This window comes from Ammospiza nelsoni, chromosome 21, assembly GCF_027579445.1.
Source record: "Ammospiza nelsoni isolate bAmmNel1 chromosome 21, bAmmNel1.pri, whole genome shotgun sequence".
In the NCBI taxonomy this organism is placed as follows: domain Eukaryota; kingdom Metazoa; phylum Chordata; class Aves; order Passeriformes; family Passerellidae; genus Ammospiza; species Ammospiza nelsoni.
In genome coordinates, this window is record NC_080653.1 from 5,205,703 (window position 1) to 5,230,101 (window position 24,399).

A 24,399-nucleotide genomic window follows, 5' to 3' on the forward strand; every position below is an offset into this window, starting at 1 on the left:
CTTTGGCCAAACACATCCTTGGTGTGTGTGTGTCTCACTGAAACCTAAGGATGTCACCAAAGGTGACACACCAGGTGTTATTGTTATGTCATGGTCACCTCCTCACATAATAAAGATGTCTCTGAAGGAGGAAATTCATTGTTCCTGCATTCTCAGTGCACCTAGATGAACTTTACCATGAGGAAAACAGCCAATATTCCACTATTTCTGCTCTTTTGCACCAAAGCAAATGAGTCCAGTGGTTTCAGGAACTGGCCACATCAGAGATGGGGAGGGCATATTGCATATTCACAAGAACTTCAGATTGTTTTATTTACACTTCCATTGCTAGGGGCTGTGGAATGGAACATAATTCTATTTGCCAGACACTCTTCCTAGTGCAATAAGCTAGAGGAATTCTCAATTAATACATGGAGCTTATGTATAAAAGACAAGAGGTTAAGTAAGACTGCAGTGCCCAATGGACCATCTGGTGAACATTAGGTTTGTCAATAAATCACAAAAGCACCAGTTCATCAAGAAAATTCCATTTCAAACCACTGACAGCAAAAAAAAAAAAAGATGGGAGAAAAAACCCTCACAAAATTGGTATTTTGATATTTTATAAAAACAGGAGCATTAAATAACTTTAATCTATTTTCAATTATTTTATTGGTTCTCTTCCAATGACCATGTGGCTTTCACATCCTGGATGTTTGCACATGAAAGCATCATGAAATAACTGGGTGCATCACCTCAGGAGAAGCTCCTCTCTTTGCTCTCAGTCTTTCTCCTCACCATGGGTGATAACATAGCAGAGGTTCTTATAATCAAGGTTCCCAGAGACATCTGGAGGGAAAGCAGCAAACATCTGGTTGATCTGCCAAGCAAACAGAGAGAAGTGTCACAGACTGTGGGACAGCAACATGAACAGCTTTTCATTTTACACCCAGCTCAGCTCCCTGCTGCCCTGGTCCTTTAACCACCAAGGAGAAGTTTTCCTTGGGCTCAGTAAAGTTGAAACCAGAGTTGGAACATAACTGGTTAATAAAGTTCTGCTAGAATCCCAGAAGTTCTCTGTTGAAAAGAGCTCTCCCTGAACCCCAGGTAAGCTCTGGTTGATAAATGTCCAGTCTCTGTTCTGACTGGAACAGACTGTCCAGTCTGTTCTGTCCACAGACCAACTCCACTCAATCTCCTCTTCTGAAAATAAAGTGCCCCTAAATTCCTCCCAAACAGCAGAATCCATGCTGTCTCTCACAAACCACCAAGTCAGTACCTTATTTCAGATTTCAAACCAAGTAACTCACAGAAATGGAAACCAAAACACAGTCCCCACCCAAATCCACTTGGACTCCAGTAAATCAATTGCCCAGCTGCCCTCCATGGGGAGGAGCAGCACGAGATAGGCCACACTTGCACTTGGATGGGAGTCCAAAGAATCTATTTGACTTTGATTTAACCATGGAGCTCTTCAGAAGAGATGCTTTGAATTGTTTCTAATTGCCAGAGCTGGCATCAACCTCCTCTCAGGCTGGATTTCAGCTAAATTCATGCATTTAAAGAGGGGCAAGGACTTAGTGCTGAACAGGAGCTGGATTCCTGGTTTGAATGAAGTTCCTTACCTCTTCTTGACTGAACCGGTCTGCCTGTGTCATGAGCATTTCTTTGATGCTGTTCAAATAAAATGAAATAACCTGATTAAAGGGTGATAATGGCACATGACAATTCAGATGGCAAGATCCCTCCTGAAGTTGCCTGAAAGAAAATCTGTGTGACCGCATAAATTAGAGCTGCTAATCCTTACATGATATTGTAAGAGATTTTCTGTGGGCACCCATCAGTGTCAATGCCTCGCTCTGCCAACTTATTTCTCTTTTGTGACACTTTATAGAGGTTTAAAATTGTTTAAGGTTATTACTGTAATTGAAATACAGCAGTTTTGTATGCTTATCTTAGCCTAAAATGGTAGGTTTCCTCACTTGCTGCTTAAAGTTTGGATCACTTAACAAAACCAAAAGAGGGAATATTTTCTGTAAAATCTGAGGATGAAAGGAACAGAGCATGAAATGAGAAAGAGGACTTGAAAGAGAACTCGAGCCTCTATTGCCAGTCATCACTGGAGAATGCTTTATTTGCATGCAGCCATTCCCAGAGGAGCTGTGGAACTGCATGAGCCCTGCTGTATTTCACGGTGCCCTGTCTTGATCTGGAGTCACAGCGCTGGAACACGGAGCTTATCCCACACACAATCTGCATCCCGTGCAATTACATCAAAGAGAATCTTTTGGGGGCAGACTCTCAGCTGATTTACCCTCTGTTTTAAACCCATTGTGGGAAGGCAGTCGAGCACGTAATTTTTTTTTTTTTTTTTTTTTTAACTAAGTTTAGAGGTGAATAGAAAAGCCAGGAAGAATTAATTTTTTTTCTAGTCTAACCCTTGTACATAAAATATCTTTATACCTCCCCCAGTTTCTCATGTACTGAGGGCAGCACATGCACCACGTGCTGGGACATTCACCAGTATAAACTCACTTAGATTCACATAAACATCCCTTCAATAACACCAATAATTTCCTCTTCCTGTAGAAGAATTCCTATATTAATCTCACAGTTTTCATTCACGCTGAAGAGGCAGAGTTGTCTCCTTTTGTCGCTACCAAATGTATTTATACATTATCAGACACAGCTCTGGAGCAGTAAAACAAACTGTAAAGCTGTGATAACAGGTGAGCAGTCTGTTGTACAAAAACAAAAGCTGAGGCAAATATAGAAATCTGGTTTAGTTTGTGTATTTGAAAAAAAAAGCTGCTTTTTTCAAGAATTTGTTGTGGGGGCAGTGAGAGTGGCAGCTTTTCTAGAAGAAGTCCTTTCTGCTTTTTAAAGGGAATATTTAAAACTATTTCTAACATAAATGTTAGAATATATAGAATATTTATAACAGAAATCATGCCTGAACAGGAACACTTGCAGGGGAGCAAAATTCACCTACCATGGGTGCAGATGTTCAGGCAAAACAATAAATCCTCCCTTTCAGCACATAAGAAAAGTCCCCCAGACAGAAGTGCAGTTTGGGTGGCAAAGCTACAATGGCACTCACAGCTCTGAAAAATTATTTTTTTCCAGGAAAAGGCTACACATCCCAGTCTGCAGCAGGGGCACAGACACTTCTGCAGCTCTTGTTGGTATAAATGCACATTTGGAAGCCCAGAAAGGGAAAATTGAAAACAATGAAGAAGGACAAGTGTGAAAATATCTGTGCAAGCTTTGGGAACACACAGAGCTTAAGCTAATTGGTATATTTTTCTTGCATTACTTCACCATTCTCTGTAGTTAGCTAAATTTCTTCATCCCTTTGTCTCAAGTTTCTGTTTCTGTTCTGTTCCTCTGGCCATTTGGTATGTGACTGCATTTTTGAAGGCAAATTCTCAAATGATCAGTGGGTGCAAGAGTAGAGAGATCATTCCCCTCAGCATAAATTATTGGATATATTGGATATAGATGGATTATTGGATATATATGCCCTGGACAAACAGAATTAGCAAATGCAAATGGAAGTGTGATCCAGGAAGAAGCTTGGTGAATAGAAGGAAGCACTTACAGCAGTTTTGTCAGAAGTCACAAATAAACTTCATTGCAAACAAGCCTGAATTAAAAAGAGATCTGGGCACTGTGTGTCTTCTATTCACATGCTTAAAGTATTTAGGGGAAAAGAAAAGATCAAATATCTAATTATAATCTTCTGATGCACAGCCCAGTAGGCTCTGGCACACTCACAAGGAAGAAGGACTGACTAAAGGATCCATGCACATTTTCCATTATTTATTTTATAGGGAAACAAACACTCACCATTTCCAAAGCCAAAAATTATGCACTTTTTTGGTTTTGTATCTTGTTTTCTTTAGGAATCTTATATTCTTCTCAAAAAATAGCCCAAAAACCAAACCAAACCCTCCATTCCCCAAAAGAAAAAAAAAAAATCCATTTCATTTGCCTTGACTTAGGAGTGTAAATATTGTCTCTTGTCCTGGCTCACATAAATTCATTCTATATTTACAAATACCTTGTTGCATTCTGATATCTTTAAAGCCTTTTTTAAAATTATCTGTAAAATCTCTGGGACATTTTTGCTTTTCCTCTGGGTTTGCCTTTTCTACAGAGCTGTCTTGGAGAAAACCAGGTGAGTGGGAAGGAGCAGAGCTCCACAGCTATGGGGAGAATCATCTCCAGCTCAGCCAAACACCTCCAAAGCCCAGCATGCCTGGGACCTCTTCCATCCCCTGGGTCCATTTTCATTTGGCCCAAATCTGAAAAGTTTCATTGGCCTCAGCATCAGGCACAGTTGGTGTTGGCCTGAGTCACTCTGCCCCACGAGTGGCATTTGGGACTGAATCATCCAACCTTTCCAAACACTGCCCCAGTTTACACCAGCTGAGAATGGGACTGGGAGCTTTTTCTCTTTTTGACATCATGCTGTGGGAAGGGTTTTATGTGTGGTATAATGATGCAGACAAACAAAGTCTGTCATTGAATTTGGAAGTAAGTTATAAACTACTGGAGCTTCTGGAAAGGTTAGAAGGCTCCATCCCAGCTACCATCACATGGACTAAGTGAGTCATTTCCAGACTAGAGGTGAAAACATGCAGAGGGAAGAAACATAAAAATCCCCAGAAGGATGCTAACTCCATGAACATAAAAATGAAGTTCTGATTAAAAGGTCAGCATGACTGGTTTTTGAGAGAAACATTCCAGGATTTTTTAATACGGAGAAATATTATTTATTAGCATTAACTGTCGCATTGAAATGGCTGCGTGAGCCAACAGAAAAATTATTTCAAAACTTCAAATGTCTACATTTTGGAAGCATATGAATAGAAGTTAAACCTCAAAGACATCCACAGAATTGATTTAATGGTTTGTTCTGTAATGATCAACATTACCCTCGGGTCTAATAAGTAAACATTATGCTCTGTTGTGGTGATGAACTAAAACAATTGTCTAATGTTAGCAGTGCAGTGGGGGTGGGGACAAGATTGACCTTTTCCATCAAGGAAAAATTAAATATTTCTCTCTCATCTTCCTTCTGGAGTGTGATACTGCATTCCTAATTTGCCCCAAACTCCAACTGGCTTCCAGCATCCAAGGAATGTAGAGCTGAACACAGGGTGGCAAGCTGCAGATTTTGTATGCAGGATATTGTTACAGATAGTGGTGGGAAATATAACATTTCATGGGTTCTGGAGTATCAGAAGGTCGTATTTCATGGCTGTGATTTCACTACTGTGTGATCTGCCCTATTTGGTAAAAGGCTGCATTAATTCTGTTGTTTGAGTCACTTCTGATATGATCCTCTGACTCTTCTTCCCAAGCTCTTTGGGTGATGTTAACCTCAAAACCATCAGGACAGGTCTTAACCTTCTGTTCCTTCTGATTGGTTTCTATATCCACTTGTGTTTAATTAATTTGGAAGTTCTCACTCAAAGGACTGTCTCTCTTATTTTGCATATTGCAGAAGTTCTCAGACCCACTGGGGTACTGCCATAGAAAACCACCTTGGTAAAGGAAAGAGATATTGAACAAGAATCTTACATTTCCAACTACCTTTCATCAATTATTGCAGATAGTGTCATGGAAATCTCCACAGGGTTCTGGTCAGAGGCTATCACATCATAAACAGCAATAATTGATGTAAATGCAATTTTGTAACTCGTAGTTCCCTGATAGATTTCCTATACATATCATGCTTTATAAAAACCACCTGAAATGGCTGCTGCAGTAGAAGTACAGACCCCAAATTCACCAGGAAATTTCAGCATATGAACAAATTTAAGCATATACATAAAATCTAGGTACATAAACCACTTCTCTGGAGCAATAGGTCCAATATCTTATCCTCTGCCCTGATGTGATATCATTTATCTCACTCACCTGAAAGTCCTGCTTGCACCATTCTGGCAGTGCAAGGAGGGTTTGCATTTGTGCAAATACCTCTTAAAGTCCTTTTACATTGCTTTGTTGGTGCAACAGGATATGAATACAAATGAAGTTCTGCCTCCTTATTTAAAAATAGCCATATTGACAATAATTGCCAGATTATTAATAGTATTATTTGGTTTGGCTCTCACTGTATCTAGTGGAATTTTACAGCAAATTATTTCTAGAAGCAGAAGGCTCAAATGATAAACACATAAAAAGGAAAACGTCCAGCACTAAAACCATGTCTCAGAGTTAATTAAATTGATCACTTTTTTAAAGAGGGGAGTAGCTTTCCCATTTTAGTCAAGCACTGAGAGTTAGGCACCAGACATTCATTTTAATTTTACATATGGAGTTAATTTACAAAGAGTCATGTGTCGATTTATATCCAGACCTTCAAAAAGAGGCTATCTAATGGCCTACATGTGATTATATTTCCGTTGGCTCTTGCAATGTCTGAAGACAATAACATCTCTTTTTGGTATACAAATACATTCATACAACAGTCCAGACTTTTAACTCTGGCTTACAAAGCTAAATGTTTCTCTGCCTCTTAAAATACTGTGAAAAATGCAGCTTTTAAGCAGTTCTTTAAAACTCTGCAATTATTATTATTGTTGTTATTCTTCTAAAGGATTGGAAATAAACTTACTAGTCTGCCTTTATGCGGCCTTTTCCTTCTGGGTCGAAAATCTTAAAAGCATTCAGAATGGTTTCTTCTGGGTCCGTGCCTGAAATTAATGAAATATAATTTAGAAGCCTGGATGTATTTCTCTGGCTGCAGAATACTTGCTAAGTAATTACATTCGCTTGAAAACAGTGCAAAATGGAGAATTCTGCAGTTGTGGGTTTGAAGACAAAGGTTCCCTGAGTCGGCAGCATTTGTCATGTCAGATAAACAATAGAGGTGAATAGTTCAATGCTCAGAAGCTTAAAAATAATAACTCATATCTATTCTATGTCTGCAGGAGAGAAAACTTCCAGGAACTGGTCTCCAATATCAGTACCCAGAGGATTAGTGGCTTTCAGAAATGAAAATATAACAAACTGTTTCCCTCACTGGCTTCCTTTAATCTTGCACTGTACGTTCCTTGTAAAAACACTTTTTGATGTTACTTGTTCTTGGCCATATAGAGAAGAGGTTATTTCCCTCACTAAGGGAAATGGAGCTCATCATAAAATCCAAATGCCAATGGAATGCAATGGAAACAGGATGATCAATGTGAGATGGTGATCTGCACTTAAATCCCATTGTGCCCTTCTCCTTAAGTGTCTCTTCATTAAGTGTTACTTACAGAAACAGGATGGTGTAAAGAATTAGACTGTGGCTACAAGATTTTGCTTCTGCTCTTAGCTGGGCACAGATTTTTAGTATGACTTTAATATCCCTGTCCTTCTGTTCCCAGCAGTAAAATGATTGTAATGGTCTCCCTTTTCTTCCTTCCATTATCTATCCCATCTCTTTAGACTGGAAAACATTTGTGTCAGGGACTCGTTTTCACAGTGCCTTAATCTTGGCTGGGGCTTCTGACTATTCTGTAATGCTGCAGATTCTGAGTAGACTCATTTTCAACCCACACCAAAGGATACACTGTGTACTCTGTTCCTGACTGTTCCCCAATATTTCAAAATATTCCTGTAGTATACACAATACAAATCTTTGTAACTGTAGGAAACCAAATTTACAAGCAGATGAACTGGTTCCATGGACAAAATGAAGCTATTTGGTATGCTGAAAGAGTGATTAAAAAAGGATACAACACAAAGGGGTTGCAGATTCAAAGTTTGTTTCAAAGTTTGGCAGAGGTAGAACCAGAACAGAACCCAGCCAAGGTTCCCTGCTCTACAGACTCTCCTGGTGCCTTCACAGTTTGCTTTGTTTGGAAGATTTCACAAGGATTAGCGGGATCCTGCAGGATAGAATAGTGAACACACCTTGGGCTATGTGGCCTCCTCCTTGCCACACAATGGCCATGTACATTATTTTTGCCAAGCTGTAGGCAGTGCATTCAAACTGCAATGAATCTGTGATCAATACAAAGAGCATTGGTGTTTAATGAGTGTTTGGATTGTCCCATGAAGAGAAACATCCCCCAGCTCTGAGGAGAGGGCTGCATTTTAAGTAGTCGCCGCTGTGGGGGGGATTTTTTTTTCCTTACTGTGTTTTACATTTTCTACTCTGTCATATCCTTGGACTTTGGCTTTGAAGAGAAGCAATGCAGCAGGCATTCTTTATTGATTAGCTGGTAAATAAAGTGGTTTCTTTGATGTGCGGCATCTCTGTTTTCTGTACAAATTGTATTATTCTGACTCCCTGTAGAAGCAGCTCCATGTGGTTGGCATTAACATAAACCGAGTTTTGTTAGCTGTTCATCTGGCATCATAATCTCAACATACAAAGCTAAAGCTCATCCTGAAAATCCCAGCTTCCCCTTTATGACAGAAATCAATTATAGCACAACAAATTTTACTTAGAAAGCACCTTTCACCAAATTCTCTGAGTGGTACTTAGCTAATAAAGAGTGTTGCAAAATTGCCATATCCACTTCCTCTAGCCCTTTCTCCCTTTCTAATTGCACTACAAAGGCTCTTCATCCCAATTAGTTTTGATTGGGAATGTGCAGTCTTTTGGCTCTGCTTCCTTTGCATGACAAACCCAACCAGAAGGGCATGACAAGCACAGCTGTGATTTTCCCTTCACCAAATGGAAATTAAAAAAACCCTCCTCCTTTGCTAGTAGCCAACAGGAAACCTGCAGACAAGAGGGCTCTGCTTTGCCATTCACCTTCCTGTGCTGGCTCTGCTTTTAGGCCTCAGGATTGGCAGGGCCAGAGGCTTTGCCAGCTCCAGCAAGGGGCAAGAGGGGAGAGGAGGAAGAGGGGAGAGGAGGAAGAGCTCATTTCCATGCTCACAAATGGAATGGGCAGCAGGGCACCCCACAGCAAGCATTCACATATCCCAGGAGGAAGAATATGGAGGAGGGAACTCCCTACTCTGCCAGAAGACACCTGGAATGTCCTGGTGGAGGTGCCACACACAGGTTGATGTCTGGGCAGTAAAATCCTCTCCTCAGCCAGCCTTCTCCATCACCCCTCGTGCTTCCCAGACTTCCTGCCCTCTTTAGCAAGAGTGTCTTTCTTCCAGAACCAGCTACATGAATTCTTTCTTTCAGACCTCTCTGTTTTCTATTCCAAGCATAGAAAACCCTTCACTGGAATTGTGTTTGGCAATACAAAGCCAGAGTCCATCAACCAAACAATAAATGTTTTTAAGAAGATACGATCAGATTTTTCCATTTTTCTATTCATTAGTTATTTTTACAAACTTCTGGAATGTGCTTGGCTAAGACCAGCCCTGCTTTGAAGGCTTTCACCTTTCTCTCATGCCTGTAGGAAGATGACTGGAGTTCTGTCTTGGCCTCACACCCCCCCTCTTGCAGTTTCCACCCATTAACTGGAGAGGAAACATGACTAAATTACCAGCTCACACAGTGAATTTACTACCCACATTTCCTGAACTTCCCACAGTGTTCCTTACATATTCTGGGGAAATGGGTAAAATCCCTCTCCCTTATCATTGTAAATCCACTGAAATTTAATTATTTCAGTTTATCCACCTCATTAAGGGTTATTCAGTAAAATCTTCACCTAATGGCAAAATCCCCTCAAGTGACACTGAGGTTGGGCCATGGAGTTACAATTAATACAGAAAATGAGGAAAGCCCATGTTTGCTTAATGTCCTAAGGAGTGCAAAAAGGGTGGGTTTTTAAAAAACAACCTAAAACCAGCTAACACAGGGAGTGCCATAACTAGAGCATGAGCAGGAGTTCAGCCCAGGAGCCTTCTGATGGTGAATAACTCCCCTGCACTGTGCTCCAGGCTGCTGAGGTTTCATCACGTTCTGGACCCCAACTCAGCCCTTTCATGTTAGTTTGTGTAAGCTAAATCACACCTTTGAGTTGTCCTCTGCACCGTCCCTCAGCCTTTCATTCTTCCCCTCTGTCTGCAAAACTGGAGATCCCTCCTTGCCTCTAAGCACTGTTCTGTGGAGACATTATTGTAATTTGCAAGGTGCTGAGATATTTCAGTGCTGAGGATCTTTGACAGATACCTCTCCAATCCCCCAGAGGTACTTACCTTTCAGCTTTTCCCCAAACATAGTAAGGAAGACAGTGAAGTTAATAGGACCTGGCGCCTCCTTCACCATGTCTTCAAGCTCTTCATTCTTGACATTCAGACGACCTGCAGCAGAGATCATTTTTCATAATAAATCACAAATTGTGTTTCAAAAAACGATTCCCATTCATCTCCTCCCACTGGGGAGCTCAGGGCTCTGTGCAACTTTGCTAATAACATGGTAGAACACAACTCCCAAATACCCCAGTGAAAAAGAAATTGGCAGAGCTGGCTCTGAGATCAAAGGGTGATTGAAGGAGCAAGAAGGATAAATAACACAGACATGGCCAGCAGTGGACGAGAGAAGGGGAACTTCCAAATAAACTGCTTTTTGAGTTGGGGCTTTTTTTTTACCTCAGGTGAAATATGGGCCCCACTGATATTAATATAGCAGAGATCAAAGTGACTGAAGTGAATCCAAGGTCTCAGTCTTTGCCCTCGTGGATATTGAGACACCTCTCTGAGTAGAGGGCAGATGGATGAGATCCCTTCCCCATCCTTGTGCAGCCCTATTGATGAGAGTTTAGACCCTGGCAACCCTCCTCAAATTGAGTGGTAATTTGCTGTGAATGTACTTTATAGGCATTGAAAGGCTTCACTGAACAGGAAAGATAGCAGAACTTGGCCTTAAGAAATAAATATTTCAGGGTAACAGTAGCTACAGGCCAAAGTTTGCAAACCTCATTGTCACAATAAAGAGTTCAGGAGCTTCTGCTCCTTGCACTGACTCTGCTGGCGCATGATTCCACCCCGGGGAGCACTAAAGATTCTTATCAAGCTCTTTTTAATAAGCTCCAGATGGCAAAAGCCCAAATGCCTACATCACTGTTCAAGCCTCAAATGCTGCAAGAAGGATACAACTCCAGGTTTGGGATCATGAGCGCTTGAATTTTTTCTTTCCTTGGGAAGATTTGCTCTTATGTGTTTGATATCATCAAGGTTGTGATAGCCATGGAATGGACAATACCTAATCTCATGACATGCACATTTCACCCCACACAAACTCCCAGAACTTCACATGGAGCCCTCCTGGGTTTGTGTGGGCAGAGGGGCAGCTAGTCCATGACTGCAGTGCTAATCAGTGCATATTCCATGGCTCCCAGATGAAAAAGCCTGGGTTCAGAGGCAAATCAGAAATGCCTGGCATGGACCCCTGCTTGGGTGGGCTTCTTCTGAAATAGTTGCAGGGGAGGGATCAGATCTTCATTCCACTCCCTGCTCAGGACACTTTCCAGCTGGAGCTGTGCAGTGAGATCCCAACCACCACAGGGAGGAAGGTCAAACACAACAGGTTTCCTTTTGCCCCCGTGTATCTCATTTCTTCCCCCACTGTCATTCTAATACCAACCTTTCTTCTGTGCTTGAAATTGAGACAGCATATCTCTTAAGTATTGAATTGTTAGTTTACCTAGTGCAGCAAATGTGTCTCTCAAATCTGCTTTGTCAATAAAGCCATCCCTGTTCTGATCCATGATGGTAAAAGCCTGTGGGAAGGAAAAGGAACAGGAATTGCCATTTCCATTGCACAGAACAGTGCTCCAGTCACACACATCAGTCCATGGGAGGATGATATTCATGCTGTAAAAAGGAATATTTAACTTCCTTTGATTCCTCCACATCATTGCACTTTCCTCACTTTCAACACATTACTGTATCTTGGCAAGGGGCTTAATTAAACCCACCCAAACTTCTTCTTACTAAATTAATGCTCAGTGCAGCGTGCATTGGGCTGAAGCCAATGCTGGCAGCTCCAGCCATTCAGCCCTTAACCCATAAAAGTTTGAATTAGGGAGGCTTCAGTCAGGGCAGATTTAGCCAGAGTTTGCTCTGTGTTTATACCTTCCCCATACTCCATTCTTTGAACAAGGCTGAAATGTTTCTGTAAAACATTTCATTTCTGTGGATATCTCTCTGCTATCAACCTGAAGTCGATTCCTCTTGAGCCTTAGAATGATCCATCACACAGAGATAGCTGAATTTTCAAAAGTACTGAGAAATGTAAGTTCCATAAAATTGTTTTTCCCCTTTCCAATACACTGCATCTTTGAGACTGTGCTGTGTGCTCTGACTGACACTGATGTGCTGACCTTAAATACCCTTGTCAGGCAAAATTTAACTTTTGATAGATAAAAACAGTTGTTTTTTTTATTTTCAGCCAACACAGATTTGGTGTGCTCTAACCATTGTTTACCAAGCCAGCTAACTGCTCATCTATCTGTTTACCCATTTGTGTGTCCATCTCTTGGCTGCCATCGCACTTATAATGTTTTCATTAATTTGGAAAGATTTTAATGACCTGAAATTCCCCTGGCCATGCCATGGGGAATATGAGTTGATCCTGGCATGACTCTGAAGCTGGTTATCTGTCTGACAGGTACATCAATATGGGACAGTATCTTTGCAATGGCCAGGAATTATTCTTTCTTCAGACAGTGCTCCCCTGAGATTGCAGTAACTTGCAGAGTTTTAAAGTCTGCTGCCCTACAGGGTGCATTTCTTCCCATGAATAAGTTATCTCCACAAATCTTCAGGTATTTTCTCCTCCAGTTTCTTGCAAAGCCTCACTGCTCACAGCCCAGTTTGCCCATGAGGCTCCATTCAGTATTATGTTCATAATCTTATATTTACCTTCCAATCAATCCCCTTACAAAAAATTAAGCCCAACTCTTTGGAGATGTTTTGCCCTTGCTTTAAATGGTGATTCCCCATAATTCGGAAGCAAAAGAGAAAGAAGATATGAAGAGCAAAGCCAAACCCAGGCAGCTCACAGGAGACAGGAAGAGCATCAGGCACTGTAATGGATGAATTTTAAATAACATAACAGCAATGCTGAAACATTTGCTGATGAGCTGGTTGAAATCTCTAGATAAAAATATTCTAATCCAAACCAGGTTTTCAGAAATATGTGTCCCAGATTTGCAGTCCTTAGACACAACATGGTTTTGGGTTTCACTCGACCACTCCACTGCCTCATGCTTTTGCCATTATTCTGCCACCATCCCCCTAGAAATGCTCCTGGTATTGTCTTATTTAAAGAAGATCAAATAATGGCATTCTGTCCAGTTCTTTGTGTTGGTCCATCTTCAAACAGTAATTCCCAAAGAAATTAAAATTGAAGGTTCCTATGATATGGAGAAGAAGTGGGAGAAGAGAGTCAAATATTCCCATTGACTGCGGGGAAATGATTAGTGGTTCCAGTTAATTTAGCTGGGTCATATCCCCAGGCCTTGCCTTGGGTTTGGTCTTGTCCATCACTGAGCTTTCCTGGTGGGAATCCTCAAGAAAAGTAAACTTGAAAGCCACAAGAAGGCACAACATGAAAGAGCAGACATTTATCACACTGGAAATTGCTTTGGAGACATGAGTTAGAAAAAATGGGGAAAAAATCAGTAATTTAAAATGACAAACCAGTGCAGAATGTGATGGTCTCATGGACTGTCGAATTTGTCCCCACAGAAAAAGAGCAGAAACTCATCAAACAGATTATGTGTCTTTTATATTCTCCAGCTTTTAGGCCACCCATCAGTTTTACCTCCTCAGAGGTAACTGGTCAAAGAACCTACAGTGCCTGGACCACCAAATCCCTTGGGAGCTGAAAGCTGCTTACTTCATCTCCACATGTTGTCTTGTTTTATTGGCATTTGTGGAGAAAGCTGAGGGCTTCTTGGCATTTTCATTTCTCCTTTGTGGGCAGCTTTAGAAGGGCACAGATGAATATTTTCTGTTGCTGTTGTGGAACAGAGCAGCAATGAAAGCCCTGGTTCAGCCTGGCATCTCTATTCAGGACAATACTTGAGCACATAAGACTATTCTTATTTAAAATACCACTTAACTTTAAACATGTGCTCAAGTATTTTCCTGAATCAGGGCTGAAGTGGATGAGCTGATGCTTTTCCTTTATTTTGGGGTGGGGGCTTGGGTGCTTTTCAAATAAGTCTAGAGAGAAACAGGGGAGTGAGTGAGGGAAGTAAAGAAAGAAAGAATGAAAGAAAGAACAAACAAACACACAAGGAAAATGATCTACCAGCCAAAACCACAGGGATGATTCAGAAAACAACTGTGTGTTCTATTAAAGCAGATGGAGAATTGAATAAGGATTACAAACAAAACCTATGTTATTCATTAGCAATAACAGGAGACTATAGAGAACAGCAGAGTAGTGACCAACCTCTTTGAACTCCTGGATCTGGGTTTGTTCAAACATAGAGAAAACATTGGAACCACCTTCTATCTTCTTCTTTGCCTTTTTGGGAGCCTGGAATATAAATAAGAAGATCAAATATATATTCCTTTGTCTGTTAAGCACCCATGAAAACAAATTATATCTTCAACAGAAGGTAAAAACTACACAGTCAAGTAATACAAGAGGATTGTGCTTTGTTATTGCAAGGTTTTAAAATTCAATCTTATAGACAGATAGATTTAGATATAGATATGATGTAATATATATATATATATGTATTTATACAAGGTATAAAAATTGCTGCCTTATTAACAGATTGAGGCTTTTTGCACTCCCTGCTGTGTCCTGGGACCTGACAGCTCAGACAAACCAGGACAGTTTGTCACTGTGCTGCCTTTAAAAAGGTGAGGGACCCAAAGTGGGGCCCAGCCTCCTGCCTGGTGCACTGCTGGCTCCCCCAGGAGCTGCCTGTTCCTGGGGCAGGGTCACCTCCACCTCAAAGGACCCCAGGCCATGTCACACAGGGACCTCTCCCGTTCCACGCTGGCTCTGCAGAGCTCAGGGGTGACAGCCCTTGGTGTGCAGTGGTGTCACTTGAAGATATGAGTTGGAATTCCCTAGAATTCTAGCCCTTGGTGTGCAGTGGTGTCACTTGAAGGTATGAGCTAGAATTCCCTGCCTGCTGTCTCAAGAAATTCCAGAATTCAGGTAAGTGCCTCCAAGGGCTCCCTCTTCCCAGTTCCCATGCTGGGACTGGCAGCCAGACTCCAAACAAGGCCCTGCATGAAGACTCAGCTCAGGAGCTGGAAAGGGAAGTTATATCATTTCCTACTCACACAGAAATGTTTGGAAATCTGCTTGGTCTGGACCAGCACTGACAGAACAGATTAATCCTTCCCAAGCAGGAACACCTTCTACTCCTGGAGCCTCTACTCCTGCACCAACCTATGGCACTGCAGTGCAGTACCTTACCAGACCATGTTATTTTAATATTCAAGATAATCATCTAAAATGAAAGGGCAGGACTGCTTTTATCACCATTCTCAAGTCTGGAGGCTGAGACAGAGCAAGATTGGAGAAAGAGCTACAATGATATCTAAGAATCTAATGCTCACTAAAACTCAGTCAGAACTAGGCTTCATTAAATATCTTTGAATAAGGGCCCAACCAGCTTGCCTAAGACAATATAGTTCTTGTTCTGCAGTAAAGAATAAAATCTGTGATTCCAAATGATTACAGAAGTGTTTTAACCACAGTGTTATCCTTACTTGGGGCAGGATAATGAGCTGCAATGCCTTTTGAGTTCCCTTCCAGACAGATTACTTTTTTCTTTATCATTTTTACTTTTAAACTTCATTATCATAGTCCCACCTGGTTCTCGTGTCACAGAAAATTAGTCTTACTTAGTTTGGGCTATTCTGCATGAAACAGAAGGCAACTTCTACTGTCTCCTTTCATCAAAATAAAAAAGCCTGTGAAAGTTCAAATTCAATACTGATTTCAAATATCCTAAGGAGCAGAGCAGCTCAAGAAAATATTCCCACTTGACTCTGTTTGAAGCATACATTGTCTGATCAATTTAATTTGCCAGGCAGATTTCTGCACTCAGCCACCCTGGTTTAGATCCCAGGATATGGAAGGGGGGAAATTAGGGCAATGTTAGACACTCTCCCACATACCCACACTCCAGACATGTCAAGCTCCTATCAGCTAATTCAAAGAACTAAAATTTGGAAATAGGAATGGAAATTAGGTGAAAAATATACTATAGTGAGGATAAAAACAAGGATAGAATGCCACCACAGGCATGGAAAAAAGAAGTTAATAAGTGGAATGTTTAATGAATGTAGAAATATTGATTTTGGAATAAACAGATTCCCTCCTCCTCCTCCTCCACATGAAATAAGTGCTATTTTGAGCAGTAATGGGCAATCTTCCACATAACGTGAGGTGCCTGGAGGAGGCTTTCAACACTTGCAGATCGAATGGAAATATTCAGAACAATCCTATGTATTTCCATGGGTTTGTTCCCTGAGGTAAAGGGGAAGCAGATGCGAGTCCTGCCAGCTGTGGGGGGACAGCAGGGCTGGGGGCCTGGGCAGGGCAGTGGGGCTGGTTCTGAGGGCTCCTGGAGCTGCTCCTGCTGGACACAGAACAGGCTTTGCCCTCCTCACGGGCTGTTCTGCTGGGGCCAAACACAGCATCCATGCCCACACTGATAAATATTCCCCGTGCTAGGAAACCATGGGCAGTGGGGTCCAGCTCTTCTAAATGCCAAATACTGGCAATTCCTCCATTATTCCTCAGTTTATTGGGTTCTCTGGGCTGTAAGGCTTCAAGCAAGAGCCATAGCTCTAAGGAAGGACCAGATAAATGCAAAAGCTGCAGCTCAATAGCTATTAGAAAAGACCAGCAAATTAAAATCCGCCCAAAAAGCTTCTGTACATTAGTGAAGTTCTTTTCAAGGCAAAGAAGATGGAAAACTGATTATACAGGGAATAATTACTGTAGCATCACAGAATCTTAGAATGTTTTGGGTTGGGTGGGACCTTAAAAATAACTTACTTCCAACCTAGAAGAAGTACTAGAAAAATTGATCCTAATATATTTGTTCACTGTTACTCTCTGGTTTGCTGTCTCCAGGGATGACAGAGAAGATCAGTGCCCAGGATGCCCAATCAATTTTTAGTTTTTCTGCTGAAGGTCTGGATATGGATCCCATTTATGACCTGCTCATAAATAAGAGGGGGCTGAGACCACCAATACATTTCACAGGGGCCCATGAACAGCTGCCACGTGGGTTTGATTTCCATCACCAGGTTCAAGCTAAGTCTTGTAGTGTCCAACATAGAGCATCTTGGATTACCAGTTCCCAGTACTGGGAATGCAGCTTACCTGCCCTTAAAAGCCAGAAAATTCATAATCACAGAGAGAGCTGCACCCCAATTTTGCACAAGGTGTGGGCAGGGAGGTGCTATGAGGGGGAAGGCTGAGAGAGAAGAAGGTGGAGCAGGAACAGAACAGAGTTCATTGTTTTTCTGGTGGGTAACTTGAATTAAAAGACAGCTCTAAGAGAACAGAAAAGAATAACTCAGAACAGGACAGTTCTCTGCTGCTGTCTGACAATTCCAAACACTCCAGAATTTTTTAATGATCACATTCATGGTTCTGACTCCAGAGTCTCTCTCTGAAAGAATGACATATTAAAAGGAACATCACAGAGCTGAGCAAACATATGGCTTCTAAGATGTCAAGGATTTAGTAGGTGACCCACAGAGGAGAAAGTGGGTGACTGACACATCCCTTCTGCCTGCCTTGATTTCCCAACTCTTGAAACCAAAGTGCGCCAGGCTGCACTTTGCAGAGATAGAGCAGCTCTCGTTGCAACATGTGCTGTGAGAGTGACATACAAAACGTGCCAGATGAGAAACTGAAGAGCTGAGGGTCCCCTGGGCTCGGATTCCGAGGCCTCAATAGCACAGCAGTGGGAAGAATGTTGCAACAACTGAACAAGCCTATTAATATTCCTGCCTGAGAGTATTAATCATCCCATTGTGAAGAAAACAACACTTCACTTTAGAGGAGAAACCACAGGCTTGTCGCATATCACTCATTTGTCTTTCCAGTGTTAGCACTCTTTCAATTAGCCTAGATTTTAAAGGGTCTTTTTTGTTGTTGTTGTTGTTTTGTTTGGTTGGTTTTGGTTTGTTTTAGAGGCTTTAAATGAAGAAATGGAACCATACCAAAATCTGGTCCCAAGAAAACTCTGCTGTACCAGACATTTTCTTTGAGCTGAGTTTCCCTCACTGAGGTTCTTTATATTTCTCCTTTCTGGCAGTGTCAGGGAGCCCCAAAGAACCAGGGTGTGCAGGGACACAGGCAGGCAGAGACAATGAGTGTGTGTGGCCTTTGCCTCTCTGGATGTAAGAAAAGGGATCCATTTTTTATATGCTGCAAAGGTGGGAGGGGAGTGATGTTCAAGGGAATCAGAAGGAAATTTGATTTCAGGGTGACCTAGAAGAAAAGGGGGTGGGGAATCAGTTTCTGCCTCTACATACAAAGGAGGAAGGAGATGAAAATACCTTGTTCTTACTTCAGAACATGAGGCATTGTTTGCCCTGATAAATTCATAAAGAGGTGATGCCAGAGCAGATCCATGACACTGGATTATTGCAGAGCTTTATCATCTCAACCACTCAGTGCATTTTGCAGACAACCAAGAAAAATATGGAAAACCAGGCAAGATGCAGCAGGGTGAGCAAGGTCCCTCAGTGGCTGCTCAGGGGCACATTTGTACCCTTCAGTAAGTGGGAAGTGACAAACTTTCACCTGGCATTCCTGCAGCACAGGAACATCTCCACTGGCAGTCAGGAGAGATGGGCAGCACTCTGCCACAAGCTACAGCTTTGCTTTGGTTTGGTGTTGTTTGGTTTGTTTTGGGGTTTTTTGGGTTTGGTTTGGGTTTGGTTTGGGTTTGGTTTGGTGTCGTTTGGTTTGGTGTTGTTTGGTTTGGTCTGGTTTGGGTTTGGTTTGGTTTGGTGTAGTTTGGTTTGGTTTGATTTGGGTTTGGTTTGGTTTGGTTTGGGCTTGGTTTGGTTGGGTTTGGTTTGGTTTGGTTTGGGTTTGGTTTGGTCTGGTTTGGGTTTGGTATGGTTTGGTTTGGTTTGGTTTTGGGTTTGATTTGGTTTTGGTTTGGAGAGGTTTGGGGAGGTCACTCCCTTGTTTAGCCCACCATACTCCAAGCCCCTCAGAAAATGCTCTTAATAATTAATAATGACATAATGTGGTGTTCCTGACAGCAAAGTCAAAAACACAAGCAGAAACACTTCCTTACTCAGCCACTTATTGTGTCTTCTTCTAATTTTTCTATGAAAGACAACTCAGTGGATGAACAGGGAGAGAGCCCTGCAGGGAGAATCAGCAGTGGACACTGTTAAGAGCTTGATTTTGCTGTCCTGTGCCCTTAAGTGTTTATTCAGTCCAGGACAAAGTAGACATAAGATACCACCAGGTTTTTACTGTTTCACATTTTGTACTTCCTTCCTCTGCAACTACATGTACAACTACAGAAAAGGCAGAATCATCCATCATTTTGCTCAGACTTTGTCCCCTGCTGTGATCCACTGTATGATGTCAACTCTCAGTTACTATTACTTTTTCATCCATCACACTCTCTCCTTGTTTTTCATCCACTCTGGGATCTCGGTGCTGACATTTCCTGTCTTCAAATTTCTGTTATCATCAGATACAGCTTCTGAATCAGAAGTTGCATCTCAGGCCTGGACAAGGGATTGCTGCAGCATGGGACAGGATATTTGTTGATTTTTGTCTCACAGGTTTGCTCTGCTGAGATAATTTACATTAGATCTGCACCAAACAACCCAGCTACGGACAAGCCACCATTTTTTAGAGGGGTTTAGGTCTTTTCCATGGCAGGTGAGCAGCACAAGGCCAACCCAAGTGCATGCCTTGGAGGGAACAGTCTAGAGAAGTAAGCAACACAAACTGCTCTAAGGGCACAATTTGCATTTCAAACAGGCAGCAGCCTCAGATCATTCAAATAAACCACGTTATCAGAAGTGAGAAAGAGAAGATCTTTTTATTACCTGCTCTGCAGTCACAAACAGACCCCTCCCTTCTCATCCCCACTCCATTTTGTGTGCAGTCCCAGCCTGCACACACCCACACAGACACACCTTTGATCCCTGCTAGATACAGAAATCTGCTGGCCTGCAGCCTCCCTGCTTCACACTCTGGACACTCCAGGTTCTCCTCCTCCTCACAGAAACCCTTCCCTGTCACAGGCTCCTTCTCCTGCAGACACACAGAGGGAAGGCTTCATCTGCCAAACTCATCCCGGAGCAGCAGAGCCTCCCCAGCCTCTCAACCACAGGCTCCTCCACCTTGAACACCCCAAATTCAACAGATGGGCCAAAACCCAACAGATGGGGCAAGACCCAACAGATATGCCAAAATTTAGTAGATGGGCCAAAATTCAACAGATAGGCCAAAATCCAGCAGATGGGCCAAAGTTCAACAGCTGCTTTTCCCAACCCAGCAAATCTTCTTCTCCTTCATGTGAAGAGATGAGCAGTCCCTGTGTGCACACATGGGGCTGTCACACACATGGACACATGGACACACAAACACATATGGGGACACACACACATATATGGACAAACATAGGGACACACAGTCACAGACACATGGACACACATACACACTCCCAGGGCTGTCATTCACACACACTGACATACACACATGGACACTCCCAAGGCTGTAACACACACGTTCATGCACACACACGCACACACACACACTGTCACACACAGTGACACACACACAGAGTCACACACACACACATGGACACTCACAGGGCTGTCACACACACTGTCACACACACACACATGGTCACACACACACGGACACTCACAGGGCTGTCACACACACTGACACACACACATACATGGTCACACACACTGACACACACACATACATGGTCACACACACACGGACACTCACAGGGCTGTCACACACACTGTCACACACACAGTGTCACACACACTGTCACACACACGCTGTCACACCCAGCCACAGCAGCAGTGCCACCAGCAGCCCCGTTCCAGCTGCCAGGTCAGTCACCGTGGCCGTGCTGCGGTCGGTGCTGTCTCAGTGCAGGTGGCACATTCCAGCCTGCAGAGCACATCTGAGCAGGGTGCAGGCTATTTTTGGGCACAGTGCTCCCCTCAGCAAACAGAAATGTGCTACAAGGTGTCACTCAAACTGAGCAAACACGGGGATGTTTGGGGAATAAGAAAAAGGCTTCCCTCTCCTTCCTTGTGCCACTGCCCTTCCTGATGCCCACCAGCACAGAGCATTCAGGGAGACACCACAGACCCAGCTCGTCTGAAATTCCCTGGAATTAACAGAGAGCCATAGACAGTTCTCAGAACTCCATTCCACAGCACTTGTGTGGTCTGCTCTTGTTAGAAAAATTATCTCCCTGAACCCTGCCTCTCTCACTGTCATCAGCCCTGGATGTCAGAGCCTAGTAGCACTGGCTGACTTGTAATTATTTTTTACTATGCTGCTTTGTCTGCACTAATCCTTTGAAAGTAGCTTTACTGCACATCTGAAATATTATGATGCTATAAAACCTCTGTAATATTTATAAATCCCTTAAGACATCATAAAGAGAGAAAAAAACCTCCCCACAGAGTTCATCTAGCATAATTACATATACATTTCCCTCTGATTAATAAAAAATGATCACTTCCTTATGTAAAGATATTCTTCAGCTTTCTTTCATTAAGGCTATTTTTTTCTTTCCATTTTAAATCTGTTTCATGTGTCCCTGTATAGTAAGGTACCTCAGAAGAGATTTTCCCAAAACAAAAGGCACAATGAAAAGAACCACCACAGAGCATCGTCAGTTGAGCTGGGAGCGAGGAGACAGACAAGTCTCTCACTATATTTTCACGTCTCCTAACTTAAGCATTTCATCACAGAATGTCCTGGAATATCTTCAAACATCAATGAGTGTTGGTGTGTCATTGAACTAAGCAGGCAGGGAAAAAACTGATAAGTAAAATCTTGGGAAAAAAAAAAAATAAAAAAGGGAAAAAAGAAAAGCTAAGACCCAGCACTTGTCCCCCACCCAAAAAAGGGCTGGTTTGGACTTTTCTGAGGCTGATTAAAGGGAAGCCTGTAAATCCACACCTGAAGAGGCATAATCAGCACAAGGTCCCTTCTGAAGCACTGGTGAGGAACATGATTAATGTGAAACCACTGACACTGGGCTGGCACTGGCTGAAACTGGAACCTGTTTTGTGCATGGATTTTAGAAATGCCATTGAATGTGGTTTTGCCCTGCTCAGAACAGCACGTGGATCACATTCATCACCTGCTTAAATAGGATCAAGTTTGAACTAAGCTTTGAGAAAGCTTTTCATATACAGCTCCCTCTCTGGTGTTCTCCACAATGAAATATTCCATAGCCCCAGGGAGCCACCGGCCAGCGTTGCTTTTAGGCAGCCTGAAAAGGACCTGCAAAAAGGAGCAAAATAAACAGAGACAAAATCACCTGCTCTTTTTTTTTTTTTTTTTTTTTTCCTAATACTGTTGTAGTCATTCCTCTGAATTTGCAGGAGACAAAGATCTGCCCACAGTTCCTTAGGCAGGAGTTCTTTGCTCTTTGGAATCACATCAAGTGAGGTGGCTGGTGGAGTCCCAGAGCCAAAAGCCAACAGTGAGCAGGGCAAAAACACAACACAGAAATTTCTGCAGAGCTTCCTACTTCTCCTCATGGTCACAAGAGCAGCACAGACCCAGTTCCAGAGAAATCCCTTTCCCTCAGTCCCCATCACACCACAGCAGATCTTAATTCTATCTCACACCAGCCATGCCAGGAGTGTGAATGTGGGACAGAGCTGCACCAGCTCTTCCTTTCTGCAATTCCATCTGTATTCTGTGCCTTCCTCCTTTGTGAAATACATGCAGAGCAGTCCTTGGGAGTTCCCAGCTCACTCTGTGGGGTATATCAGCATTCTGGATGTGATACTACAATGAGATTTCATGGGATGCTGTGTGATCATTCCTGCTCTGTTGGAATCATAAGAGTCAGAAAGAAATACAGAGATAAAGAGACATGGGGAAGGATAAAACCTACCATGGTGCTGCTGCTCCTTCCACCCCTGCTCTGCCAACCAGTCAGCCAACAAACACAATGCCAATTGTCTCTTTATATAGTGTCACCAAGGAATAAAAATATGCCTGCTCCAAGTTTAGACAATAGATGTAAGGTTGGAAAAGTGCAGTAATTGGATCCCAATACCATTCCAAGCATCTGTTCCACGCACAGCTTTTGCTTTCACAGAAATAATGCAGCAGATAAGTAGAGGAGGCAGTTGGGATACAATTGTACAGCACTCACAGCAAGCTTGAGCTGAAGGGGTTTTCCCATGTACTGCTGAATAATGAACACAGGGCATGCACTGGGAGATTTTAAGTGGACATGGCATTTTGAAAAAGCAGGAAGGGAAACGCAATCCTTGAGAAAATGCTGGGGAAACCAGCAATAAATCCTGGCCACTTCAGTAGCCCCAGAGCCTGGTGCAGGCATTCAGAGCTCCAGCAAAGCATCTGAGGCTCTGCAGAACTGCATCTATAACTGGAGGGTGGAAAAGCACCTCTCTGCAGATGGCAATAAAGTGACTCAGGTCAGGTCTCTTGTCCCTGAATTTATAAAAATGCCTGAAGTCCAGGGCTGTTATCATCATATTTTCTGGAAAAATCTCTTTGCCCAGGATTTCTTCTCCTGGGAAGATGAGAAGCCTCAGAGAAAAAGGAAAACAATATTATCTCATTTGCTTCTCCTGTGTTTTTGCTGCTTTGGAATGTGTTTGGAGATTGTTTACCAACAGGTGATTGTTTCACTGGTTTTTGGTGTGAGTGTTTTCACTTATTGGCCAATCAGTGCCAAGCTGTGTTGAGGCTCTGGAAAGAGTCACAAGTTTTTCATTAGTATCTTTTAGCCTTCTGTAACTATCCTTTCTGTATTCTTTAGTATAGTTTAGTACAGTATTCTTTAATATAATACAGTATCATAAAATAATAAATTTGCCTTCAAAGAACATGCAGTCAGATTCATCATTCCTTCCTCTGTCTGGGAACCCCACAAATACAAGAGGCGGCCATATCCCAAAATACTGCAAAGTGGTGGAGGGTCATGGACTTCAAAGCATGAAAGAAGAGGTGTGTGGTCATGAATGTGGCAGTGGGAGCAGGAAGGGAACAGGAGGCAGCGTAGGAGCCACAGGGGCTGTGTCTCCCAGGGAATGCTCGTGGACATTAATACACATTCCATCCCATTGGAATTGCTGCAATGAGCCAAAACATTAACCACTATGAAATTGCAAAATTCCACTGACATGAAATCATGGTTCCTAAAGGTCTGATCTCTGTGTCTCTCAGAGTATCCATACAGGAACATCAGAACATTCAATTCAGCAGAAACAGCAGGTTTTTCAGGAACCTGCATCTGAAATTCTTCTCTCCATCAGTCATCCCAACCTTGAGTCACAGCA

At 42.4% G+C, this 24,399-nt stretch overlaps 1 protein-coding gene across 1 annotated transcript; it reads right to left on the reverse strand.

The window, feature by feature from the left end:
• Window positions 1-623: 623 nt before the first annotated feature.
• MYL10 (myosin light chain 10) lies at window positions 624-23,019 on the reverse strand. Its single transcript, XM_059486995.1, has 7 exons — window positions 22,983-23,019; window positions 14,300-14,386; window positions 11,540-11,615; window positions 10,093-10,197; window positions 6,608-6,686; window positions 1,605-1,653; window positions 624-859 (listed from the first exon to the last, which is right to left on the reverse strand). Exons 1-7 carry the CDS (start codon window positions 22,983-22,985, stop codon window positions 761-763), a joined length of 498 nt encoding a protein of 165 aa, XP_059342978.1. The 5' UTR covers window positions 22,986-23,019; the 3' UTR covers window positions 624-760.
• Window positions 23,020-24,399: the final 1,380 nt, after the last annotated feature.